The following is a 25,185-nucleotide window of genomic DNA, read 5'->3' on the forward strand; positions in this document are numbered from 1 at the left end:
CTCTCAAGGTTCATAGTTTAAGAGCTGAGCAGCCGAATCGAAGGTTGGAATAGCTGGTTGTCCTGACCCAGGAAAGGATGAGACAAGGGTGCATGACTTTGTTCTCGACTAGATTACAGAGACAGCAGACTACAGGCTTGTGAACTGAGCTACTATGGTAAGAATCTCTCAACACTGAATTTTAGTTATGGAAATAAGTGCTTTTCTACCAATGATAAGACTTATTTTTCCTGAATTACTTTTTTTAATGTTACTTGAAAAACAACTTCCTACTGTTTTCTGACTACATATCCCAACATTTTGTTTTTGTTTTCAACAAATTTATTCTTTATCCCTTTATCTTGTGGTTGATGTATTAATCTCAGAAACAGGAATTGTCTATAACTGGGACAAAGAAGGAAATGCAAGTCTAAAATGTAGCCATCTCTCAAACATGGCACTAGAACAGGAGCGGGCACACTTTTTGGCCTGAGGGCCGCATCAGGTTTCGGAAATTGTATGGAGGGCCGGTTAGGGGAGGCTGTGCCTCCCCAAACAGCCAAGCGTGGCCCGGCTTCCATCCCCTATTCCCCACCCCACCCCCCCACCGCTTCTCGTCCCCGACGGACCCCCCCGCGGACTCCTGCCCCATCCAAGCCCCCCATTCCCTGACGGCCCACCCCCCCAGGATCCCTGCCCCATCCACCCCCACCCCCCTGCTCCCTGTCCCCTGACCGCCCCCAGAATCCCCACACTGCCCCCTGCCACCCCATCCAACCCCTCCTCTCCTTCCTGACTACCCCCCCCAGACCCCTACCCCTGACTGCCCCCTGCCGCCCCATCCAACCCTTCCCCCTTCCTGACTGCCCCCATTCTACCCAGCTATTCCCCACCCTCTGACCGCCCCGCCACCTGTTCATCTCCCCCCCCTGCACACGCCCTACCCCCTTACCGTGCTACCTGGAGCGCTGGTGGCTGGCGGAGCTACAGCCGCGCCCCCCGGCTGGAGCCAGCCACGCACTGCGCAGCACAGAGCACTGAGTCAGGCCGGGCTCTGCAGCTACGCTGCCCAAGGAGCTCGCAGCCCCCCAGCCCAGAGCATTGAGCCAGCGGCGCAGTGAGCGGAGGCTGCGGGGAAGGGGGAACAGCAAAGGAGGGGCCGGGGGTGAGCCTCCTGGGCCAGGAGCTCAGGGACCAGGCAGGAGGGTCCAGTGGGCCCGATGTGGCCCATGGGCCGTAGTTTGCCCACCTCTGCACTAGAACATGTTAGCGGAAACGCGAGGAGGTCAGCCCTAGCGCCTTTTCTCTCCGGGTGCATTTGATAGTACAATTCCACTTAATCTGGCTACATCTACGCTGGAAATTTTAAGGGAATCTCCCGTAGTTGCTATCTCTAGTGCAGTTTCATCAGTGCTAGTAACCATGGGAGCACTAGTGTAGACTAGACATCAGTTGTTTTAATCATTGGTTTTTACAGGATTAGATGACCAGGGTAAAATGAAAGAAGCTAGTTTACACTACTGCTTCCATGGTTGCTAGCACCAGTAACAGTGGGAAATTTCCCTAAAATTCCCAGTATAAACAAGGCCTTAAAAAAAAATGCACAGAATTCTGGTTCCACCTTCAAACAACAGGGTCTGTGTGGGAGGTCATGAGACTCAACATCGCGATCCTTGAGAGAACTAAATCCCCACAGATCCTAGACAACTATACCACTCCTCACATCCCGTTTACACACAGCAATAATCTTCAAGACTGGAAACTGAAGGACAAGTTAGTTAAACCATACTGCAGTATTCTGACCCCTCCAAAGCCAGAGGGGTTATGATTCAAGAGTGGTAGCTACAGAAGGTTGTGTCCTGTGACTGCTTTAGCAGCTTGGTACAAACATGGGAGAGTTTGAAGGCTGAAGTTCTTCTCAGGCCAGGAACAGGATGAGAAAAGAGCTGAAAAACAGTTTTCAGGTAATCACTTTGGTATTAGTATTAATTATTTATTATTAATAATAATAATTAATAATTATTGAGGAGGAGGAAGGAATGCTAGGGAGTGTTTTGGCTTTGACAGCACCACTCTGGCTAGGCACATCACACTGACAGACACTCTCAAATAGAGGATTTAAAAGGAATAAAAGGCTCCCTGGATAAGCCTCATTCCTCCACTCTGTCAGCTGTCAACGAACAGCCTCACTGGCAGTTCAGTGACTTAATACCACGTTTGCACTGAACTTCAATCAAGGAGGAGGGGGTTAGTGGCGAGTTTAGGATGCAGTTTAGAACCTCACATACTGAGAACTCTTCTCCCACTCCCTCCCAGCCCTAGGCAGCAGTATTGTATGAGGAGTAACATTTATACACTCCTGTATCTCAGGCAACCGGTGAGAGATAGGACAGGAAATTTCTACCAGCCTAAGGGATGCTTCAGACCAGAAACAAAGTGACCTGCTGCAGCCAGGTTTTGAAGCCCAGAAATGTAACAGGAAGTTGGGAGTGGCCAGATGATGGTTTGAAAGGAAGACGGGGACCAGCACAGGATAGCAATGGCATCCCTCTCCTAAAGCATATTGGGAACATTTTTTAAAATGTTAATGGCTATTTACTGTTTTGGAGATGGAGACAGAAGTGTGTCTATTCTCCCTACAATGCATATGGGAAATAAAGAGTAACCCAAAGGGGTCTCAGTGGGACGGTCAACCTCGTGACTTGGCCATTCGCTTCCAAGTACCTGGGTTCAGACCCGAATTTAGGCTTGTTGGCCTCCATTCTAATCCTCAGACCAGCACCACAGTTTGGCATTACTGCTAGTGTCTGATCAGGAATGGCTCTGAACAGGAATAGTAGGAGGCTTCAAGACACAACTGAGTGCACTGGTAGAACTGGGGGGAGTGGGGTACCTTGCACATTAGCCTAAGCATTAACTGGTACTAGGCTCAGGTAACTCTGAAAGATAATCAGTACTTTCTGGATTTTAGCATAGAGAGTAGGTAGAAATGCCCCCCCAATTCCTCCAGGTTTCAAATGCTGTCAGAAGTAATTTAGATCCTAAATGCAGAAGTCAAATAAAGAAATTGTTTTAATCATTCGTTGAGAGAGGCTGACATGTCATGGCAAACTGAAAAATACAGCTCTTTAGAAATTCTGCTTAGGTTTGGTTTTCTGGATCACTCCAGCGTGACTGTTCGCTTCTCAGGATATTTACATAAAAACAGGATCTTTGTAGCTTAAGAATTCAAGGATTTTTAACATACCATATGAACTGGAAAACATGACATACTCCTAAGTGACACATGGCATGACCTTTGACTTGTAAAACAAGTCCCTTGATGTCATATGGTATTAAGGGTCTCTATAATAAAGAAACATAGGGGAGACCACTAAAAAGTAACTATAAGGTCAGTAAATTTACGACTAGATTAGACACTTGTGTTTAGTGAGTGGAGCCACGAGAAGTTACTGTATGAAGATTGCCTGGCTTGGTAGTCCTGTGTACAGCCAAACAGACAATTCTTTGTTTATTTGTACGGTTAAATTAGAAAAATTCACTCATTTCTAAAATTTTAAAACTTATTTACAGTGAATAGAAAATTCCGCTAGTCCAGGTCAACTTACATTAATGGTCACCTGCAAACAAATACCATCTGTCTTAATATTGAGGTATTCAGTGAGTGCAGTATAAAAACCTTTACAGAACAGATTACTAAGTCACACTTATGGAACAACCGGTCATAAAAGAATAAAGATAACCACCCCCATAGGGACTTATCAGGCTACTAAAGGTGTGGAAGCTCCAGAGTTCACCAGTTCCTGTAGGTTGTAGTACAAAGCCCTTAGGCTCCTGGCAAATCTCCAGCATGCCTCTCTTTCCTAAAATACATGACAACAGAGGCCAGAAGAGTGGGTGTGAATGGATCTGTATCGCAAGGGGCATGGATAAAAAGACTCTGGCATAGGAACATTTTTCCATATCTGTGGTCAATAGGATAGAGGGGTGCCCAGAACAGACCCTGTAATGTCTTTGCCCTGCATACTCCATAGTGGACTTGAACACAGGAAAAGAATGGCTCATTATCTGTTGAGCCTCAGGATGGAGCCACTCACCTAATGCTGTCACCATCATGCTGACTGGTGAAGAGGTCTTCTCCACCACCTTGTGCCAGCTCCCATTGTGCTGTGGCACCCAGACAGATGCTTGGCAGAAATAGTAGCCAGAGTCTTCCATACCCACATCACGCACCAGCAGGTGATAGGAATTTCTATCCATGTGACTCAGGCTGATGAGGGGAGAGTTGCTGACCACAGAATCACGGTCCACACTCAACAAAACCCGGGCATCCGACAAGGTATCATCAAGTGACTCCCTGAAGTACCACGTCACCTGAGCTTGGAAGATGCCACTTCGGTCTGTTGTGATGTTGCAGGTTAGGTCCAGGGAATCCCTTTCAGTCACAGACATGTTGCTTGTGGCAATAAGCACATCCAGAGCTTGAATATTAAAAAACAAGACAAGACAAGACAAGTATTCAAGAGTTTGTCACAAACTATTTAGTGCCTACTGCTCTGGTACTGCAAGTTCTTAAGTAACTTCAGCTCTCTGCTTTCAGTGCTCAGTGACTTGACTACAGGTTTGTACCTATCTATAAAAGTTGCAAACTATGAGTGTGTATAGCAGTTAGGACATGGGAGGGAGAAATCAAGACTTAAGTTTTTATTCCCAGCTTTGCTACAGACTTCCGGTGTGTCTTTAGGCAAGGAACAACCTCTGCACTTGCTTCCCCATGAGAAAAAGGCAGATAATATTTCCTTATCTTACTGTGGTGCTGAGACATTTGGGGTCTAATTCAGAGAAGGCAGAACTCCTACTGAAGTGCACCCATTTATATCAGAGCTGAATTTGGTCTCTGTCTAAACAATTTTGAGCTCCTATGACCAAAGAATGAATGAATAAATAAATAAATAAAAAAGAAAAGATAAAAGAAAAGCAGCAGCAACAGCTACAGAAAGTTAAGCGTGACTTCATGTAAGCAGCCATGGCCAAATCTTGAACTCCTGACTCATCTTAAGGGGGCTGCTGAGACCAGAAATGAAAGTGCACAGAGGGCAATGGTAGTTCCATAGACTGCTGCTTCTTCACATACTACAGAGTCCAACATACGCTATAGATTTTACAGCAATGCAAATGGCTACTCAGTGTTGTTGTCGCTATATCAGTCCCAGGATATTAGAGAGACAAGGTGGGTGAGGGAATATCATTTGTTGGACCAACTTCTGCTGGAGAGAGAGACAAGCTTTCAAGCTACACAGAACCCTTCTTCAGCTCTGGGAAACTTACTCAGAGCATTTAACAGGCTCCTCTTCCGGCCAGTGGTTTTACTCAGTCCACAGAACACATGGTCACAGGCAGCATTCAGAGAGGACCTTTGTGATCAGTAGCCTGCACAGCTGATAAGAGCATCAATTTAGTTTAGTTTAAATTAGGGGTGTTGATTACTCGCAGTTAACTCACATGATTAACAAAAGAATTAATCGCTATTAATCACTGTTTTAATTGCACTGTTAAACAATAGAATACCAATTGAAATGTATTTAATATTTTGGATGTTTCTACATATTCAAATATATTCAAATACAGAATACAAAGTGTACAGTACTCACTTTATATTATTTTTATTATACATAATTGCACTGTAAAAATGATAAACAAAATAAATCGTATTTTTCAATTCATCTCATATAAGTACCATAGTGCAACTTACAAAGGTAGATTTTTTTGGTTATATAACTGCACTCAAAAACAAAACAATGTAAAACTTTAGCACCTACAAGTCCATTCAGTCCAACTTCTTGTTCAGCCAATCACTAAGACAAACAAGTTTGTTTACACTTACGGGAGATAATGCTGCCTGCTTCTTATTTACGTCACCAGAAAGTGAGAACATACGTTCACATGGCACTTTTGTAGCCAGCATTGCAAGGTATTTACATGCCAGATATGCTAAACATTCATATGCCCCTTCATGCTTTGGCCACCATTCCAGAGGACATGTCTCCATGCTGATGATGCTCGTTAAAAAAAATAATGTGTTAATTAAATTTGTGACTGAACTTCTTGGGGGAGAATTGTATATCTCCCACTCTGTGTTTTACCTGCATTCTGCCATATATTTCATGTTATAGCAGTCTCAGATGATGGCCCAGCACATTGTTTGTTTTAAGAACACTTTCATTGCAGATTTGACAAGACGGAAAGAAGGTACCAATGTGAGATTTCTAAAAGATAGCTACAACACATGACCCAAGATTTAAGTGCTTTCCAAAATCTGAGAGGGATGAGGTGTGGAACATGCTTTCAGAAGTCTTAAAAGAGCAACACTCCAATGCGAAAACTACAGAACTCGAACCACCAAAAAAGAAAAATCAACCTTCTGCTGGTGGCATCTGACTCAGATAATGAAAATGAATATACGTTGGTCTGCACTGCTTTGGATCATTATCGAGCAGAAGCATGTCCTCCGGAATGGCAGTTGAAGCATGAAGGGACTTAAGAATCTTTATCACATCTGGCACGTAAATATCTTGTGACACCACCTACAACAATGCCATGTAAACACCTGTTTCAGGTGACATTGTAAACAAGAAGCGGGCAGCATTATCTCCTGCAAATGTAAACAAACTTGTTTGTCTGAGCGATTGGCTGAACAAAAAGTAGGACTGAGTGGACTTGTGGGCTCTAAAGTTTTACATTGTTTTGTTTTTGAGCGCAGTTATTTTTTGTACATAATTCTACATTTGTAAGTTCAACCTTCATGATAAAGAGATTGCACTACAGTACTTGTATTAAGTGAATTGAAAAATACTATTTTTTATTTTTACAGTGAAAATATTTATAATAAAAAAATATAAAGCGAGCACTGTACACTTTGTATTCGGCATTGTAATTGAAATTAATATATTTGAAAATGTGGAAAATATCCAAAAATATTTATATAAATAGTATTCTATTGTTTAACAGCGCGATTAATCATACAATTAATTGCGATTAATCACAATTAATTTTTTTAATAGCTTGACAGCCCTATTTTAATAATGAAAAGCATGTATTAGGAGGGACTTCCACACTTTTCATCCCTTATGCTTTGTTAAACAAGTGCTATTTACCTCCTGCTGCAAGACTTTTCAGGTGTCTGTTACCCTGTCCCCTCTCCTTCATTTGTCTATTTGTTTATGCACATGTCCAAGGACTGTTTGAGCTATTGTTTGTACACTGTCTGGATGAACTGGCTCTAACCCCTGATTAGCATTCTAAGGGACCTAAGGATCCCAAGGACCCGAATCAAGGATTAAGAGCCCAATTCTACTAGACCCTGTACAAGCAGAGTTGTTACATGTTCCTTAACAGTGACCATGTGCTCACCTCAGAAGGTGGTTGGGCATTTTTATGGTGGGTGAAGTGATTTCTGCTCAGATGCTCATTCCTGTACATATTGCCTATCAGCTTGTAAAGCATTTAGGGATTCTTGGGAATGGTACTATATAAATGCAAGAACCTATGGGCTTATCTACACTACCGGGCAGGATTGATCTAAGATCCAACAACTTCAGCTATGTAAATAGTGTAGCTGAAGTCGACATACTTTAGATCTACCCACCGCAGTGTCTCCACTGCAGTAAGTCGACAGGTGACGCTCCCCCGTCAACTCCCACTTGCGCTCCTCGTTCTGGTGGGAGTACCAGAGTCGACGGGAGAGCGCTCAGTGGTTGATTTATCGCGTCTATACGAGATGCGATAAATCGACCCCCACTGGATTGATCGCTGCCTGAAGATCCGGCGGATAAAGTAGACAAGGCCTATGTGTTTTTTCTCAATTTTCAAAGCCCTTGTCTTTAAAACCAAGAATTACTCCTCTCACAGCTTACCACTGCATCTGACAGCACAGAAAAGCGAGAAGGCTCAAGCTGACACCACAATACAGGAGTCTTGCAGAGTTGCAGTCACCTACATGCCCCAAGTACCTCCTCACAGCCGACTAAGGGGTCATTAGTTTTTCTTGTTAGGATCATCATGATATGAGTAGAGAGGACAGTAAAACCTTCACAGTAATTATTCAGGGTTGTAATAGACTAACATTACAACTCCACTGTAAGGTGAAGGGAGCCTCCAAGAAACTTAAGTATCTTCACACAAGCCAGGGGCACTCAAACATTTATAAACCAAGAGATACTTTTGTAAGAATCTCACCCCTCCCCACATTCCTGAGCCTCCTTTGTTCTATCATCACCGAAGTGCCTGAATGCCCCATTCAGGATTACAGGCCCACTATGCTAGATGGTGCACTTAACCATAGGAAGAAGACAAATCCCTGTGCCCGAGATCTTAGAATCAAATTTAAAACAAGGCAAGCAAATGTGACAAACAATAGAACGGAAGGTAGCAATAGGACAAGGTTAGCAGCAACGAGTTCATGAAGTTACATAGCCTATGTGCACAAATTAACAGAACTATATCAGTTTTGCAGGTTCACACCTCCTTATTTACAGAAGAGATTGTAGTGTCCAGGATGGCCAAAATAGCCTGGAATACACTGCATCCACCTTTGTCTTTAATATGGAGGTACAGTCTACAGAGGCTAAAGGACCCAGTACAAAATGCTCTCCAAAGCCAAGCAGTCAGGCCACGTTGCATGATGGTATATACAGCATGTACAGGCCACACCGGACCACCCTCCATTTTATATATAAGGAGGAGGCTGTGATCTACTCAACATTATGCAATTTAGGACAGGCCTCCTGCTCCTGACAAATTGCTAGTGCTGCCATTGACCAGGCTGAATTTAGAAGCCTGTAACAAAATAAAAAATATCAGCAAAAATGCAGTAAAATATCATGCACAGCGTTGCTGGTCCCTAGTGCCCTCTCCTCTTTCATTCAACCACTGATTAAACCCCACCTACATAACCAAGCTTCTCAAAAATTTAAGGACTTGACAAGGCAATGCCAGAATTAGAGCCCTTACTCAGTACTGTACCCCAGGGCTCTGGAGAGAGCATTTGAGAGCTTTCCTGTCTAGCAGACATACCCTAAGAGAAGAGGGAGCAGATTGATCCAGCAGAGCTCACAACTAAGCCCCACCAACCAAAATTAGCTATCTAACCATAAGTTCTGGGTTCTCTCTCTGGCAAAGGATTTCACATGGCAGATGCCTCTACTGCCTGAGCACACTGTCACAGTTCAGGAGAACTTCACCTGTATTTCCCCTCAGAAATCCAGCAAGGGCACCCCCTCTCAGGCTTCCAGCTCCCCAGCTGTTGCCTTTCTTGGGTGGAGACAAACACCTCACTTCTTTCTGATCAGGGAACTTCCAGGAGGCCCAGCTCCCTGCCTACACTGTGTTATTCCCAGCACAAGCAGGCTGCCCAACCTCACCTATTTGCTTTCCCTTCAGAGACTGATAACAGAGGTATAAATGACTACACAGTTCTTCCTGTGCAAGCCTATTTTATTCTTAAGATAAAAAGCACTATAGAGAAAACACTAAAGAATCTACATGTGTAGTGGTAAGCTCACCGGAGAATCTCCCAACCCTAACGCCGCCTCTAGCAGAGTAGTCCTTCCACACCCCATCCAGATTTCACAAGTTCATCACAGCTTCAGCTCACAATCAGGACCCTCATAACGCGTTTAGTCCATCTTTTATACAGTTCAGGGGTCTTAGAGCTGGAGTTTCCAGGAGCAGGTTGTTAGTGGACAATAGGTTTTCCTCCCCTGGTTGAATTCTCCCTTTTGAAGCTACAAAGTGGATAATTTGCATTCTCCTCACACCACCGCTCCCCATGCCCGCCCCCCTGCCCGTATTTTCTAGGAAATCTATTTTACACACATTGTCTAAAAAAAAAAAAAAAAGTCTTTTGAAGTTCCCAATGTTTACATTAGACAAGTCCCTAGAAAAGTTACATGCAATTCTACAGTAACAGGAACAATTGCATTTTCAATACAAGAGACCCCAAAGGCACCAAACCCAATTAAATAAGGTTTAACTTCATTCAATAAAGTTGGTCTTAATTCCATAAGGTTTATTCAGGATATTGTCAGTCTGTCACACACACATCCTAAAATACTATCACACTCTCATTTCTGAGGGGACATCATGCCTGTTCTTCCACCAACTACATGATAAGATGCATCACTATTACAACTCCCCCAACCCCACACTTTGGCAGGGCTAGCACACTTATGTGCTCAATGTATCTATTCATGAAGTCTGTGGGAAAGAGGTATTTGGATACTCAACCCAGCACCAGGAGTCTTTTTATTTCCTAAACACATGTAATTTACAGTGCCTAAACATCAGTGCTCAGAAATACTCCTTGCTAAACAGCTGCCAACATTACAGAGCAAGCAGTCCAATGGGCTGGGGGCAGCAAAATGAACATAAGCAGAGCTAAACAGTTATACTTTGAAATTATATTGGTCTTTACCCTGAAAAGCTACATACAGCAAACACTACACACCTGCCACTGAAGCACAGACACTTCTGGGGAGGACTGAGGCAGCTGTTTAACACCAGAGGACAGAAAATAGAGGAAAAGGAGAGAGGAATCTGGGGACAGAAAAATACAAGTACCCAAGTAGAAATGTCACCAAGACACAGTAACAACCCTGCCCTCGGGAGGTGCGACAGGAAATTAAATGACCGTAAGGGGTACGTCTCCAGTGGAATATAAAGACCCGCAGCACAGCCACGGCTGGCTCGAGTCAGGCTCACGGGGCTCAGCATGCAGGGCTAGAAATTGCTGTGCAGACATTTGAGCCTGAGGTCTGGGACCCCGAGAGCGGGGAGGCTCCCAGAGCCCAGGTTTCAGCCTAAGCCCAAATGTCCACACAGCAATTTTACAGCCCGGTGAGCCCAAGTCACCTGACCCAGACCAGATGTGAGTTTTTAACTGCTGTGTAGACATACCTTAGTGATTTGAATCTGGATTTTATACCTCATTTAGAAGACAGAGCCCTCAACAGCACATCGCCCCCAGCACTATGCTGAGGCCCTGTCCCAACACTGACTCAGAAAGAAGAGAGCCACCAGTATCACCTCCTGCAGCAATCTAGGTTCTCCCAGGAGTACTGACCCCAGCTTTCCCTGCTTCACTTCTGCTCTCATAAGTTCTCCTGGCTTAGGTGTGGCACGGTTACAAGTCATAAGGAGACCCATGCACCTGAAACTCACCAGTCTGTTGGATTACCACACTTGCTACTTCCACATTCTTCTCCTGGATCTTCTGCCAGGAACTATCTGCACCTTTCACCCACTCGCTCACAAGACACCTGTAGAGGCCCTCATCCATAGGCAGTGCCTGGGATACAGACAGTCGGTAAATGTCATTTGCCACTGTGTCCAAGCGCACATCTCCACTCAGGTAGCGCTCTTCATACTCCGGGCTGGGCTGGAACTTGCCCTCGTGTGTCAGAGAGAGGATTTCCTGCCAGGCTGGGCCATTCTTGAGCTCCCAAGTAACTTGCAGGTGAGTGTGTTCTGAGGAGGTGGTGGAAGCTGAGCAGCGTAATTCAAATGAGTCTCCCTCAGACAGTCTGAGAGGTTTCGAGGACCGAGCTTTGGATCCACTCACAGTTAAGCCATCGGCAATCACTATTTAAAGAAGAAAACATGATAAAACAGAGTAATATATGTGAGTTTATGGAAACGGTAAAGAGAGGGGATGGGAAATGCTGTTGGCTGACTGACCCAAATGTGCAATTATACTGAATTCTCACAGCAGGTCTTGGACAATCACTTTCATCTCCCCCACAACCTTCCTGCCCCCTCAAAAAACAAAGTCACATTAAACCCCAGGTATTTTATCAGAGCAAGCCACCCACTTCAGGAATCAGGATTGAAGTCCTTAATTTTATCATCACCCCTTTCCCTCTAGTTCGGCTCTCTAGGGCAAGACCAAGGCAACACCATTCCAACCTACTATACATCCCCAGGGAAGGGCCTAGCTGTTTTTGTGGTATTTGGAGAAGAAACACCAAGTGAAAAAAAGCTCCTTTTCTAACATCAAAGGAGATAAGCCAGGATGCTGCTGCTGCTGAAGGAACACAGCATGCTATCTAGAAAAAGGGAAACTATTCCTACAGCACTGGGAAACCCCTAGATGACATTACCTCAGCTACAAAACATCCTCCTTCTCCCACTCCTCAGTTATCCTCCCTGCCTCCACATCAACCAATATTTTACCAAGGGTTGTGGTGGATTCTCCACCACTGACCATTTTAAAATCAGGACTGGATGTTGTTCTAAAAGCTCTGCTCTAGGAATTATTTTGGAGACATTTTATGGCCCATTTGATACAGGAGGTCAGACTAGATGACCACAATGGTCCCTTGGAATCTATGAATCTGGAAAAATTGTAAATTTACAGCATCCTGGACTCTAAGAACAAACAATTTTTAGTGTGTTATTGGTTTTTGGCAGTTGGTAATATGAAAAAGTTTGGTGTCATTTACAATAATGTGCCTCCTTCACCTCTATCTTACTTCCCTCTGCTGCTGCCACCCTTTGAATAGCATATTTTTGAAGGGTGGCTTTAGGAAAGGACCTGGAGGGAGGGGGAACCACATACAGATAAGCAGAAACAGGAATTTAGACAAAACAGGGCTATGCCTATTCTCAGGACTGTACAGATGCACAACATGATGAGAACACCCAGCAGAACATATTTGTCTGGTACTGATTACAAACACCCCTCACCCTGTGGAAATACCTTTCACTTGGACTGTAGCATCGTAATTTCCCTGAACAGTGGCATCTGTGCTGGGGGTGATGCACTTGTATTCTCCTTGGTCAACTGGCTGGATACTTCTGATCAGAAGTTCCACAGCATTATTGCTGCTCCGCCTCAGCACGATTTCTTTGCTGCCAACCCTCTTCTGGTATTGCTGGGAGGTGAATGTTGAGTCCCAGGTACTCACTATCCGCACAAAGTCAGTTCCCTGGGAAAATTCCCAGTCAAAGTTCTGCTCACTGGGTCCATCATAGTCAGTAACATTGCAAGGGATCACCGTCTCTGTACCTTCGACTCGAATGAGTGGGCTTTTGGGCACCCTCACAATTCGCCCTTTGCAGAAAGCTGGGTGGGAGAAGAGAAAACAGATAATTAGCACAGGAATTATCATGCTGGGTCAGATGTGATGTCCGGCTAGTCCAGCATTTGGCTTCGGACTGTGCCAAGTATCAGATGCTTCGGGGGGGGAGGGGTGTGAGAAGCCCAAATAATTATGGAATGGATAATTATGGAATAACCTGACAAGTTTTTCCCTTCTAACCTTGGTCAATTACAGGCTGTCATACACATTAGGTGCTTTATCCTTTATCTGCACATCATGTCTAATGTAACTATGGATCATGAATAGCCATGTCTAATCCTTTGAATCCTGTTAAGCTATCACAAGATATTACTGAAAATAAGTTTCACCTGTTAACTATCTGTTGTGTAAAAAATAATTTCCTCTTTTCAGTTTTAAGTTTGTTGCCTTTCAATTTGCATTTGAATGTCCCCTTAACTTTATGAGAAAGGGTAAACAGGAGTGTCTTATTTACCTTTTCTACTCAATTGAGTGTACCGATTATCATAGTCACTCCTCTTTCTAACAAACAGTTCTATATGAGCACAGTGTGAAAAGACTGGAAGTCTTCCCATGTCTCTAATCATCTGTCACCCACCAATTTCAATGCCTGATAAAATATTTGAGATGGGTTAGTCATAAGACAACACAGTATTCCAGGTGGGTGTGCATCACTGATTACATAAACACTTTGTAATACTCTGAGCATTATTCCCTATCCCATTCTGTATTCATTCTATTATTGTTTGCTTAGTGACCCACTGTCTATTGAGGGAGTTTCCACCTTCCTCTGGAGTGCCAACTGAGATTCACTCATTAAGATCAGATGAGGGTATCCCACAAAATCCATTTCCTTCAGACTTAGATCTCCGCCTTTCCCCTCTTCCATGTTGCTGGATTAGACACACAAGTGGCTTTACATAGCACAACTAAGAACTGAACCAAGAACTAGACCCTTCTACTTTACCACCCAATCTTATTGCCATAATCCTTTTGCCTCCAGAGAATTTCAACTAAAACACAACCCTTTGTATGTAGAAGGTAGGGTGACTACACAAGAGAAGCAACTAATTGGCCAGCCATCCAAAGGTGAAAGTCTGCAGTTACTACAGGATCTGAAGCCTGGACATACTGGGCTCCTTTCCCCGTCAGGCTAGTTGCCATGTGACATAATGATCAAAGACCAAAACACTCATGGGCTCCCCCAAAGCCTCTAGAGCAGATGTGTCAAACAAGACCCAGAGGCAGGATCTAGGTGTATAATTTATTTATGCAGTATGTTCAGAATTTGCAGAACTTAAGTTTTCATGCTTTTTAAAAGTGAATTTTAGCCCTTCTGGTTGCAAAGAACCTAAAACCTAACCCCACTAATTTAAGCATTACTCTTTTATTGTTTAAGTTAGCATTAGAATATGCAGAGAGAAGAAAGGAGAAGAGAGAAGACAGGAAGGAGGATGAGGAAGGAAGAGAAACCCAGGGTGGAAATAGCAGGGGGCAATGCTGAATGCAACAATAAGGTACTAAACAAATAGCTAACAGTTTAGTTTCTACACAAAGGACATTCTAACCTGATCTCTCTGAAAACCTCCATGAAGTCTTACATTTTTACTCTGCCTTGACAACCAAAATTAAAAATGGTATTTAGCCTTCTCCACAGAATAGAGTTCAGAACCTCTGCTCCAAAGGCTAGTGGCTCTAAACACTTCTGTAATCCTATGTATTCCCTCTCCACACAGTTTACTCCCACAATAAAATTAAAACAAAACAAACTTTTCATTTACTTAAAAGATCCCCAACTTCTCTCACTTCTGGGGCACACTTTGAGACCACTTGTTGACTGCACCCTCAATCCTCCTCTAAAATCTTCTGATAGAAACCCTGATATGCCAGGGTTTCTATCCATGATAGGTAAACACTGTAATTGTGGTAAAAGGTCACTAATACAATATGAAAAGTGTGCATCTTGCCACTTGCAAGTCTTTTGTGCACATTCAGTTTCTGTATCCAATCTGTAGAAAATCAGCACCAGTCATCATTTGCTGGCTAAGGGACTATTACCCAAGGAGTCACAGATATTTAAGGTTCCAAAGGGCAAGGTCCTTTCACCCCTTGCACACCACATTTCAAAAAGTCACCTGGGCTCTCCCTCTTTTCTGCCACAGAGCAGTTCAGTAAAGAATGTGGTCTTTCCTTTCCACACCAGAAGAAAGAGCCTGATCAAGATTAAACTATCCAGCCTGAATTGCTGACAAACAAATTCCAAAACAAATAAAAGGAAGTCTAGAGAGTTCAGGAGAAACAGCAGCTTAAAATACAAGCACAAAACTCAAAACAGAGAGGAAAGGCAAACACTCCCCACCAGGCACCCCAAAACCCCAATGGAGACCATGGCACAAAGGCTCAGGGTTGGTAGATCAGGATTCCTGTACCACAAGACTGGATAATATTGCAAATATTTATTGGAAAACCAACCATGCACAGAGCTGTAGAGAAGATCAAGAAAGACATGGTCCCATATAGTATTCCTTAAACCCCACAACCATGCAGGCACAAAGGAAGTGTTAATTCTCTGCAGAAGACTGGAGAAGTAATACATTATGCTAGGGCCAAATGCAAACTACTTAATTTAGCCAGATGACCTGGCAAAGAAACAGTAGTGAGACTTTTCCGGTGGGTTTGGCTCTGTAGCCAGAGAATAATCTCTGCAGCTGCAGGCTGGCTTTGGCAGGTTAGCTCACTTCCCCAAGAGAGAACGAGAGCTGCCTTGATTCACAACCCCAGCCTTTCCACGAAAGAAAAACATGTTTTCAGCAAAAGACGCAACCTTTCAGATTCAGTCGCTCAACAAAATCACTTACACAAACCTGTAATCCTGCTCCATCACCCCTTGCTACACATCCATTGCAAGACATATTGGTATAGTGTTTGGGAGTGCCGAGGGGCAGGCAGGATGCTGAAAGGATCTGTCCTCCTGAGACCACCCCAGCTTCTAGGACCACAAAGCAAGGTCAAGTGGATCTAATATCCAGAGTCCTCTGGAGAGCACTCACATGAACTCTGAGCACAGATTTTAAAAAATAAAGTTTAACAACTTTTAACCACTTCACCATCACTAGGGAAGCCACCCCTTATAGACATGGAAGAACAACATATTTGTCCAAGAAAAGGTCCATTAAACTCAATGATATCCCTGTTTGCAGATCAATGACACGCACAGGATACAGGGGGACTAATGCGAGATGCTGGCCACATCCAAGTTTAGCTATAGGATTTCCAACAAAAACATCCCATTGGTTAAAAGTCATGTTGTTGTCATATGAATTTGAGCCCAGTAAGAATGCCAGGATTTATCAATAGGAACCTCTCTCTCAGGGAGGGGCCCCATGTCACTCCCCACAGGGCATGCTCTGCCCATCCACACTTCTTTCCCATAACCTGCACCAGTCAGAAATATAAGTACTTACTTCAGTGCAACGTTAGTTGTAACAATTAAAGCCTCCACAACAATTTTAACATAGTTTTGTGCCCGAACATTAAAATAAATTATCTGGTATGATTGTTTATCTTCTGATCACAGGTAGCATGACCTAGCAATTCAACTAAAAGATTAATGAAGCATTGATAGGTGGTCCTCTTCACCCCTGCTCTTAACTCCTATAATGCATTTTCTCACAGAATCATAGCCCACACTCAACCCTTCATTTTGTAGTACATTCATTTCTACTGGGCATATGCATGATATGGCAAAGAGAACATTGTGGTAAGCCTAGCTAATTTCCTGACTTTCATGCTATTAAGTTTCCAACCTTAGTGCTCCATTAAATGTAGGTTTTTACTTTTAACATCTTTAAGAAAAACAAAGCACTATAATAAACCAAATGAAATAACAGCAGGAAGACATAATTACATGATAGATCAAGTCATTTAGTTTACTAGTAAGGAAACTGGACTTCTCTGCACCACCCAGCTATGTTTCTTCCACTTTCTCCAATTCAGTTTTAATGCAGGAGCCCACCCAGCGAGAGGCAGAATTTACTGTCTGCAGTGTAAGGGTGGAGATGAATATAATAAGCACGAAGATGTGCTCCTACAGGTTGCTGAAGACAAAAGCTAGAGGAACTAGTTTATTGCTTTACAACGTGTTTATCTCCTCTCTCTACACACATGCACACCACAAAGTTAAGTTAAGTTAGTAATACAAACTGACCCAGTGTTAAAGGACTCAAGCCCATTTAAACCCCAGTAAGGCTCAACTCATATCCTTCCCTAACCCTCTACTCTTTTCTGAAGGGTGAGAGTCATAAGCAAAGGATGAGCCTTGCCATTTGCCCTGTAGGTCAAAACAGCCTTCGACAGACCAGTGAGTGGAGTGAATTCCAGAGTCCAGGATACTTCACCTACAACACTCGGCCAGGAGCCCCCGGACATTAGAATCTGGAGGCTACCAATCACAACTGTTGAGAAATAACATGAGGAAAAGCAATATCGAACGCCTTAAATACACTAGAAAAGCTGCACGGGATTAACGAAATTGATTTAGTTAAGGTAGTGCAAGCTCCCTAACATAGGATGAACTTTTTTTTTTAAAGTTTTCACCCTTACTTAAACTGGTTCATCTTACATCAGTAAATCATGGAAAAGCTAACCCTATATGGTTATACATGATAATCCACTGGTTAGGAAAGAAGGTCCAAGTGCAGCTTCCTGAACAGTCCTATTTTCTTAAAGGAGCAAGTGTCATGAACCTTCCCTGAGCAGCTCCATGTTGATATCCATGAAGTGTCCCCAGTGATCCACCAACACTTGCATAACCACAGATTTCTGTGGATGTACTCTATGGCAAGGTGGGGTGGTGCCAAAATAGGATGTACATGCCATCTATCACCCACCACAGTTTGGGAATCTCATTGCTGCCAAGCCATCTACTATGCCCAGGGCATGGCCAAGGATCAACGTCCTGCATAGCAGGAGACAATTAATGGCCCTGCACACATGCATGACAACATACCCCTGCCTCCCTCTTCCCCCCCCCGTGGATTTTCCAACTTCAACAGGATTTTCCACCAACTGGTAGCAATGCAACGTTCCAAGTTTCCAGAGTATGATTACCACTCGCTTCTCCAGTGTCACTGCAGCTCTCATTCTGTTGTTCCTGAGCTGAAGGGCTGGGGCAAGCTCAGGACACAGATCCAGGACCGTGACCTTTTGCATCTGAAAGTTCTGCAGCCGCTGCTCATCATCCCAAATCTGTATTACAACACGATCCCACCAGTCTGCTCATTCTTGGGACCGGAGCAGTGCTCTGCCTCCCGTAGCTGCTCCATGAGTACCACCAACAACCTTGAATTGTTTTTCCACTCTGTCCCTCAGCAAACTGTCCTTGAAGAAATCATGTCCTCAGTTGTTGCGGTACCTCCTGCGGGTCTGTAAATTCAGGATAATCATGCACCCTGTATTTGCAACCTTCATGAAAATAGTACAGAGTTCTTTGGACTCCGGGCTTCTATTACAGATTGCAGACAAAGTGCAGCATGGGTTTGTGGGATTTTTTTTTTTTTTTTTAAAAGGCATGAAAATTATGGGATATGGATGGCATTATGGGATGAAGAAAATTGCCCGCTGGGAAGTTAACCTCTGGCTCTCAGCAATCCCTAGGCAAGTCATTACTATCCCACAAAACATTGCTAAAGTGTCCCAAAAGGCACTGCGCCAGACAGCAGCACTTGTCATACAGGGATACCTACCCATGGTGCACCGCGCTTTGTATCGACACAAGCTCTCCTGGCGAGAACGCGCAGCGAACACACAAGCAGATAAGTATGCACATGCCTGAGCAATGTACAAACTTTGGTGGTTGTATGCTACCGTAACTTGCATGCATCGAAGTTTGTAATGTAGACATGGCCTAAATAAGAAGGTAACCATGTTTTCCTCTAGTCTTCAAGTGTAGCCCCACATACAGCGTACTGCACTAACCCAATCTAGAGGTGACAAAGGCATGGCTAACGTGGTGGGGTCGACACATTTGCACTGTGAGTAACAGAGTTAATTCAGCACCTTATTCTTTCAAGGTCACTACAGATCCCATTGACTTAAACTGAAGGCGTGGGCATTTAGCACCTCTGAAAACCAGGTCTCTGGACTCTGTGGTGAATTTGTTGGGCATGCATCCTGAACACCCCTACAGGTAAAGCACAGACTAACCCCTCCTCCTTAGGGCACAGTTTTGGCAACAGGGGATTGATCGTTCCATTCTTATGTTGGGGGTGGAAGAGAACTGGAGGAAAGAAATTTTATTTTCTGAAAACACTATTTGCAGCTGCTAATATAAACAGGGTCTCTCTCAGTGCCGAGATTTTACCTCATTCTCTGATCAGCCAACACATAAGAGCACAGCTTCACCTGATAGGGGCATTTGATGTGCCTCAAGTTGTTCAAGGTACCCCATTACTGGGTGACTCCTGTGACAGATGACATTCCATGATGTTACAGGTGACCTGGAAAGCTGGATATTGACCAACCCCGGGAATTTAGGGTTCTGCTTTTATTCCTGCTGCAGTCAATGCCATCGCTATCCCTAAAAACCAAGTACAGTGCTGCGTTCTCTACTGAAGTTAGTGATGCACATGGCTTCTGCATCTCCTGCTACAGTTATGAACTCTGGTCTTGGCAGAAGGACAACTCCTATTTGCGTTAGCAGATACATGGAGACAATTTATTAATATTTGGTTTTAAAATGCATTGTTTAAAACGCATATTTTCCCCATCCCTAAGAGCAGACAGAGTTCAGCTTTTGTGATATACAAAAGGTTTCCAAACTATTGGTTTATTGGGAGCATTTATCTCCCAAGGCATCTAATTCATTTCAGTGTTAATACAGGGTGGCACGCTCGTAATGAATTCACTTGAATCCCATTTAACTGTAGAAACAGATGGCGGAGAAGATAAGACACTGTATATGTTAGTGACAGAAAAGCAAGAAGGATATTTAAAGTTTAATATTTTATACGATTACAGAGACCACCAATGTTTATTTAGCTTGGACTTAAAGACAACTGTCTTCATATAACAAACAAGAATTAAGACACTGAACCTGATTGAACAGAAACCCTGCATAAATGCTAACCTCCTTTAAAGACTTACCAGGCCACCAGCTGAAGAACTGGAGTTACTTTAAAAAACAAAAACAAAAGGATCTCTGTAGTGAGGCCAACACATATACAATAGACAAGTGAACATTCCTCAGCCTTGTGATACAAATGACAGGACTAGGTAACTTAGGGTATGTCTACACTACGAAATTAGGTCGAATTTATATAAGTCGGTTTTTTAGAAATCGGTTTTATATATTCGAGTGCGTGTCCCCCCACAGAAAATGCTCTAAGTGCATTAAGTGCATTAACTTGGCGGAGTGCTTCCACAGTACCGAGGCAAGCGTCTACTTCCGGAGCGTTGCACTGTGGGTAGCTATCCCACAGTTCCCACAGTCTCCGCTGCCCATTGGAATTCTGGGTTGAGATCCCAATGCCTGATGGGGCTAAAACATTGGCGCGGGTGGTTCTGGGTACATATCATCAGGCCCCCGTTCCCTCCCTCCCTCCGTGAAAGCAAGGGCAGACAATCGTTTCGCGCCTTTTTTCTTGAGTTACCTGTGTAGTCGCCATACCACGGCAAGCATGGAGCCCGCTCAGGTAACCGTCACCGTATGTCTCCTGGGTGCTGGCAGACGTGGTACTGCATTGCTACACAGCAGCAGCAACCCCTTGCCTTGTGGCAGCAGACAGTACAATAGGACTGGTAGCCGTCATCGTCATGTCCAAGGTGCTCCTGGCCACGTCGGCCAGGAGCGCCTGGGCAGACATGGGTGCAGGGACTACATTAGAGTGACTTGACCAGGTCATTCTCTTTAGTCCTGCAGTCAGTCCTATTGAACCATCTTATGGTGAGCAGGCAGGCGATACGGATTGCTAGCAGTCCTATTGTACCATCTTCTGCCGGGCAGGCAAGAGATGAAGATGGCTAGCAGTCCTATTGTACCATCTTCTGCCGAGCAGCCATGAGATGTGGATGGCTTGCAGTCCTTCTGCACCGTCTGCTGCCAGCCAAAGATGTAAAAGATAGATGGAGTGGATCAAAACAAGAAATAGACCAGATTTGTTTTGTATTCATTTGCTTCTCCCCCTCCCTCGTCTAGGGGACTCATTCCTCTAGGTCACACTGCAGTCACTCACAGAGAAGGTGCAGCGAGGTAAATCTAGCCATGTATCAATCAGAGGCCAGACCAACCTGCTTGTTCCAATAAGAACAATTACTTAGGTGCACCATTTCTTATTGGAACCCTCCGTGAAGTCCTGCCTGAAATACTCATTGTGTAAAACCACCCCCTTTGTTGATTTTAATTCCCTGTAAGCCAACCCTGTAAGCCATGTCATCAGTCGCCCCTCCCTCTGTCAGAGCAACGGCAGACAATCATTCTGCGCCTTTTTTCTGTGCGGACGCCATACCAAGGCAAGCATGGAGGCCGCTCAGCTCACTTTGGCAATTAGGAGCACATTAAACACCACACGCATTATACAGCAGTATATGCAGCACCAGAACCTGGCAGAGCGATACCGGGCGAGGAGGCGACGTCAGCGCGGTCGCGTGAGTGATCAGGACATGGACACAGATTTCTCTGAAAGCATGGGCCCTGCCAATGCATGCATCATGGTGCTAATGGGGCAGGTTCATGCTGTGGAACGCCGATTCTGGGCTCGGGAAACAAGCACAGACTGGTGGGACCGCATAGTGTTGCGGGTCTGGGAGGATTCCCAGTGGCTACGAAACTTTCGCATGTGTAAGGGCACTTTCATGGAACTTTGTGACTTGCCTTCCCCTGCCCTGAAGCGCATGAATACCAAGATGAGAGCAGCCCTCACAGTTGAGAAGCGAGTGGCGATAGCCCTGTGGAAGCTTGCAATGCCAGACAGCTACCGGTCAGTTCGGAATCAATTTGGAGTGGGCAAATCTACTGTGGGGGCTGCTGTGATGCAAGTAGCCCACGCAATCAAAGATCTGCTGATATCAAGGGTAGTGACCCTGGGAAATGTGCAGGTCATAGTGGATGGCTTTGCTGCAATGGGATTCCCTAACTGTGGTGGGGCCACAGACGGAACCCATATCCCTATCTTGGCACCGGAGCACCAAGCCGGTGAGTACATAAACCGCAAGGGGTACTTTTCAATAGTGCTGCAAGCTCTGGTAGATCACAAGGGACGTTTCACCAACATCAATGTGGGATGGCCAGGAAAGGTACATGATGCTCACATCTTCAGGAACTCTGGTCTGTTTCAAAAGCTGCAGGAAGGGACTTTATTCCCAGACCAGAAAATAACCGTTGGGGATGTTGAAATGCCTATAGTTATCCTTGGGGACCCAGCCTACCCTTAATGCCATGGCTCATGAAGCCGTACACAGGCAGCCTGGACAGTAGTCAGGAGCTGTTCAACTACAGGCTGAGCAAGTGCAGAATGGTGGTAGAATGTGCATTTGGACGTTTAAAGGCGCGCTGGCGCAGTTCACTGACTCGCTTAGACCTCAGCGAAGCAATATTCCCACGGTTATTGCTGCTTGCTGTGCGCTCCACAATCTCTGTGAGAGTAAGGGGGAGACGTTTATGGCGGGGTGGGAGGTTGAGGCAAATCGCCTGGCTGCTGGTTACGAGCAGACCCAGACACCAGGGCGGTTAGAACAGCACAGGAGGGCACGGTACGCATCAGAGAAGCTTTGAAAACCAGTTTCATGACTGGACAGGCTACGGTGTGAAAGTTCTGTTTGTTTCTCCTTGATGAAACCCCCCGCCCCTTGGTTCACTCTACTTCCCTGTAAGCCAACCGCCCTCCCCTCCTCCCTTCGATCACCGCTTGCAGAGGCAATAAAGTCATTGTTGCTTCACATTCATGCATCTTTATTCATTCATCACACAAATAGGGGGATGACTACCAAGGTAGCCCAGGAGGGGTGGTGAAGGAGGGAAGGAAAATGCCACACAGCACTTTAAAAGTTTACAACTTTAAAATTTATTGAATGCCAAAAAACTTCTGTTTTTTGGGCAATCCTCTGTGGTGGAGTGGCTGGTTGGCCGGAGGCCCCCCCCACCGCGTTCTTGGGCGTCTGGGTGTGGAGGCTATGGAACTTGGGGAGGAGGGCGGTTGGTTACACAGGGGCTGTAGTGGCAGTCTGTGCTCCAGCTGCCTTTGCTGCAGCTCAACCATACACTGGAGCATACCGGTTTGATCCTCCAGCAGCCTCAGCATTGAATCCTGCCTCCTCTCATCACGCTGCCGCCACATTTGAGCTTCAGCCCTGTCTTCAGCCCGCCACTTACTCTCTTCAGCCCCCCACCTCTCCTCCCGGTCATTTTGTGCTTTCCTGCACTCTGACATTATTTGCCTCCACGCATTCGTCTGTGCTCTGTCAGTGTGGGAGGACAGCATGAGCTCACAGAACATTTCATCACGAGTGTGTTTTTTTTTCTTTCTAATCTTCACTAGCCTCTGGGAAGGAGAAGATCCTGTAATCATTGAAACACATGCAGCTGGTGGAGAAAAAAAAAGGGACAGCGGTATTTAAAAAGACATTTTATAAAACAGTGGCTACACTCTTTCAGGGTAAACCTTGCTGTTAACATTACATACATAGCACATGTGCTTTCGTTACAAGGTCGCATTTTGCCTCCCCCCACCGCGTGGCTACCCCCTCAACCCTCCTCCCTCCCCGTGGCTAACAGCGGGGAACATTTCCGTTCAGCCACAGGCAAACAGGAACGGGCAGGAACGGGCACCTCTGAGTGTCCCCTGAAGAAAAGCACCCTATTTCAACCAGGTGACCATGAATGATATCTCACTCTCCTGAGGATAACACAGAGAGATAAAGAACGGATGTTGTTTGAACGCCAGCAAACATACACTGCAATGCTTTGTTGTACAATGATTCCCGAGTATGTGTTACTGGCTTGGAGTGGTAAAGTGTCCTACCATGGAGGACGCAATAAGGCTGCCCTCCCCAGAAACCTTTTGCAAAGGCTTTGGGAGTACATCCAGGAGAGCCACGAATGCCAGGGCAAATTAATCATCAAACATGCTTGCTTTTAAACCATGTATACTATTTTAAAAGGTACACTCACCGGAGGTCCCTTCTCCACCTGCGGGGTCCAGGAGGCAGCCTTGGGTGGGTTCGGGGAGTACTGGCTCCAGGTCCAGGGTGAGAAACAGTTCCTGGCTGTCGGGAAAACCAGTTTCTCCACTTGCTTGCTGTGAGCTATCTTCTTCGTCCCCAAAACCTGCTTCCGTGTTGCCATTGAAGGAGTCAACACGGCTGGGTAGTGATGGCTGAACCCCCTAAAATGGCATGCAGCTAATCATAGAAGCGGCATGTTTGGGGCTCTGACCCGGAGAGGCCGTTCGTCTCTCTGGTTTTCTGGTAGGCTTGCCTCAGCTCCTTAAGTTTCAGGCGGCACTGCTTCGGGTCCCTGTTATGGCCTCTGTCCTTCATGCCCTGGGAGATTTTCACAAAGGTTTTGGCATTTCGAAAACTGGAACGGAGTTCTGATAGCACGGATTCCTCTCCCCATACAGCGATCAGATCCTGTACCTCCCGTTCAGTCCATGCTGGAGCTCTTTTGCGATTCTGGGACTCCATCATGGTCACCTCTGCTGATGAGCTCTGCATGGTCACCTGCAGCTTGCCACGCTGGCCAAACAGGAAATGAGATTCAAAAGTTCGCGGTTCTTTTCCTGTCTACCTGGCCAGTGCATCTGAGTTTAGAGTGCTGTCCAGAGCGGTCACAATGGAGCACTCTGGGATAGCTCCCAGAAGCCAATACTGTCGAATTGTGTCCACAGTACCCCAAATTCGACCTGGCAAGGCCGATTTAAGTGCTCATCCACTTGTCGGGGTGGAGTAAGGAAACCAATTTTAAGAGCCCTTTAAGTCGAAATGAAGGGCTCCATCGTGTGGACGGGTGAAGGTTTACACCGATTTAACGCTGCTAAATTCGACCTAAAGTCCTAGTGTAGACCAGGGCTTAGTGTCTGCACTCTAGGGGGATTAA

The 25,185-nt window shown here is 45.1% G+C and overlaps 1 protein-coding gene across 1 annotated transcript in view; it reads right to left on the reverse strand.

Moving 5' to 3' along the window:
- The window catches only part of PTGFRN (prostaglandin F2 receptor inhibitor), a 101,627-nt gene that overhangs the window by 45,558 nt on the left and 30,884 nt on the right, over nucleotides 1-25,185 (reverse strand). Inside the window, exons 2-4 of the mRNA XM_037906503.2 lie at nucleotides 12,734-13,099; nucleotides 11,197-11,616; nucleotides 4,077-4,460 (exon numbers count right to left, since the gene is read on the reverse strand). Of these exons, the coding sequence (XP_037762431.1) occupies nucleotides 4,077-4,460; nucleotides 11,197-11,616; nucleotides 12,734-13,099 (1,170 nt within the window). The remainder of the gene's footprint in view (nucleotides 1-4,076; nucleotides 4,461-11,196; nucleotides 11,617-12,733; nucleotides 13,100-25,185) is intronic.

This window comes from Chelonia mydas, chromosome 1 (genome assembly GCF_015237465.2).
Source record: "Chelonia mydas isolate rCheMyd1 chromosome 1, rCheMyd1.pri.v2, whole genome shotgun sequence".
Taxonomy (NCBI): Eukaryota; Metazoa; Chordata; order Testudines; family Cheloniidae; genus Chelonia; species Chelonia mydas.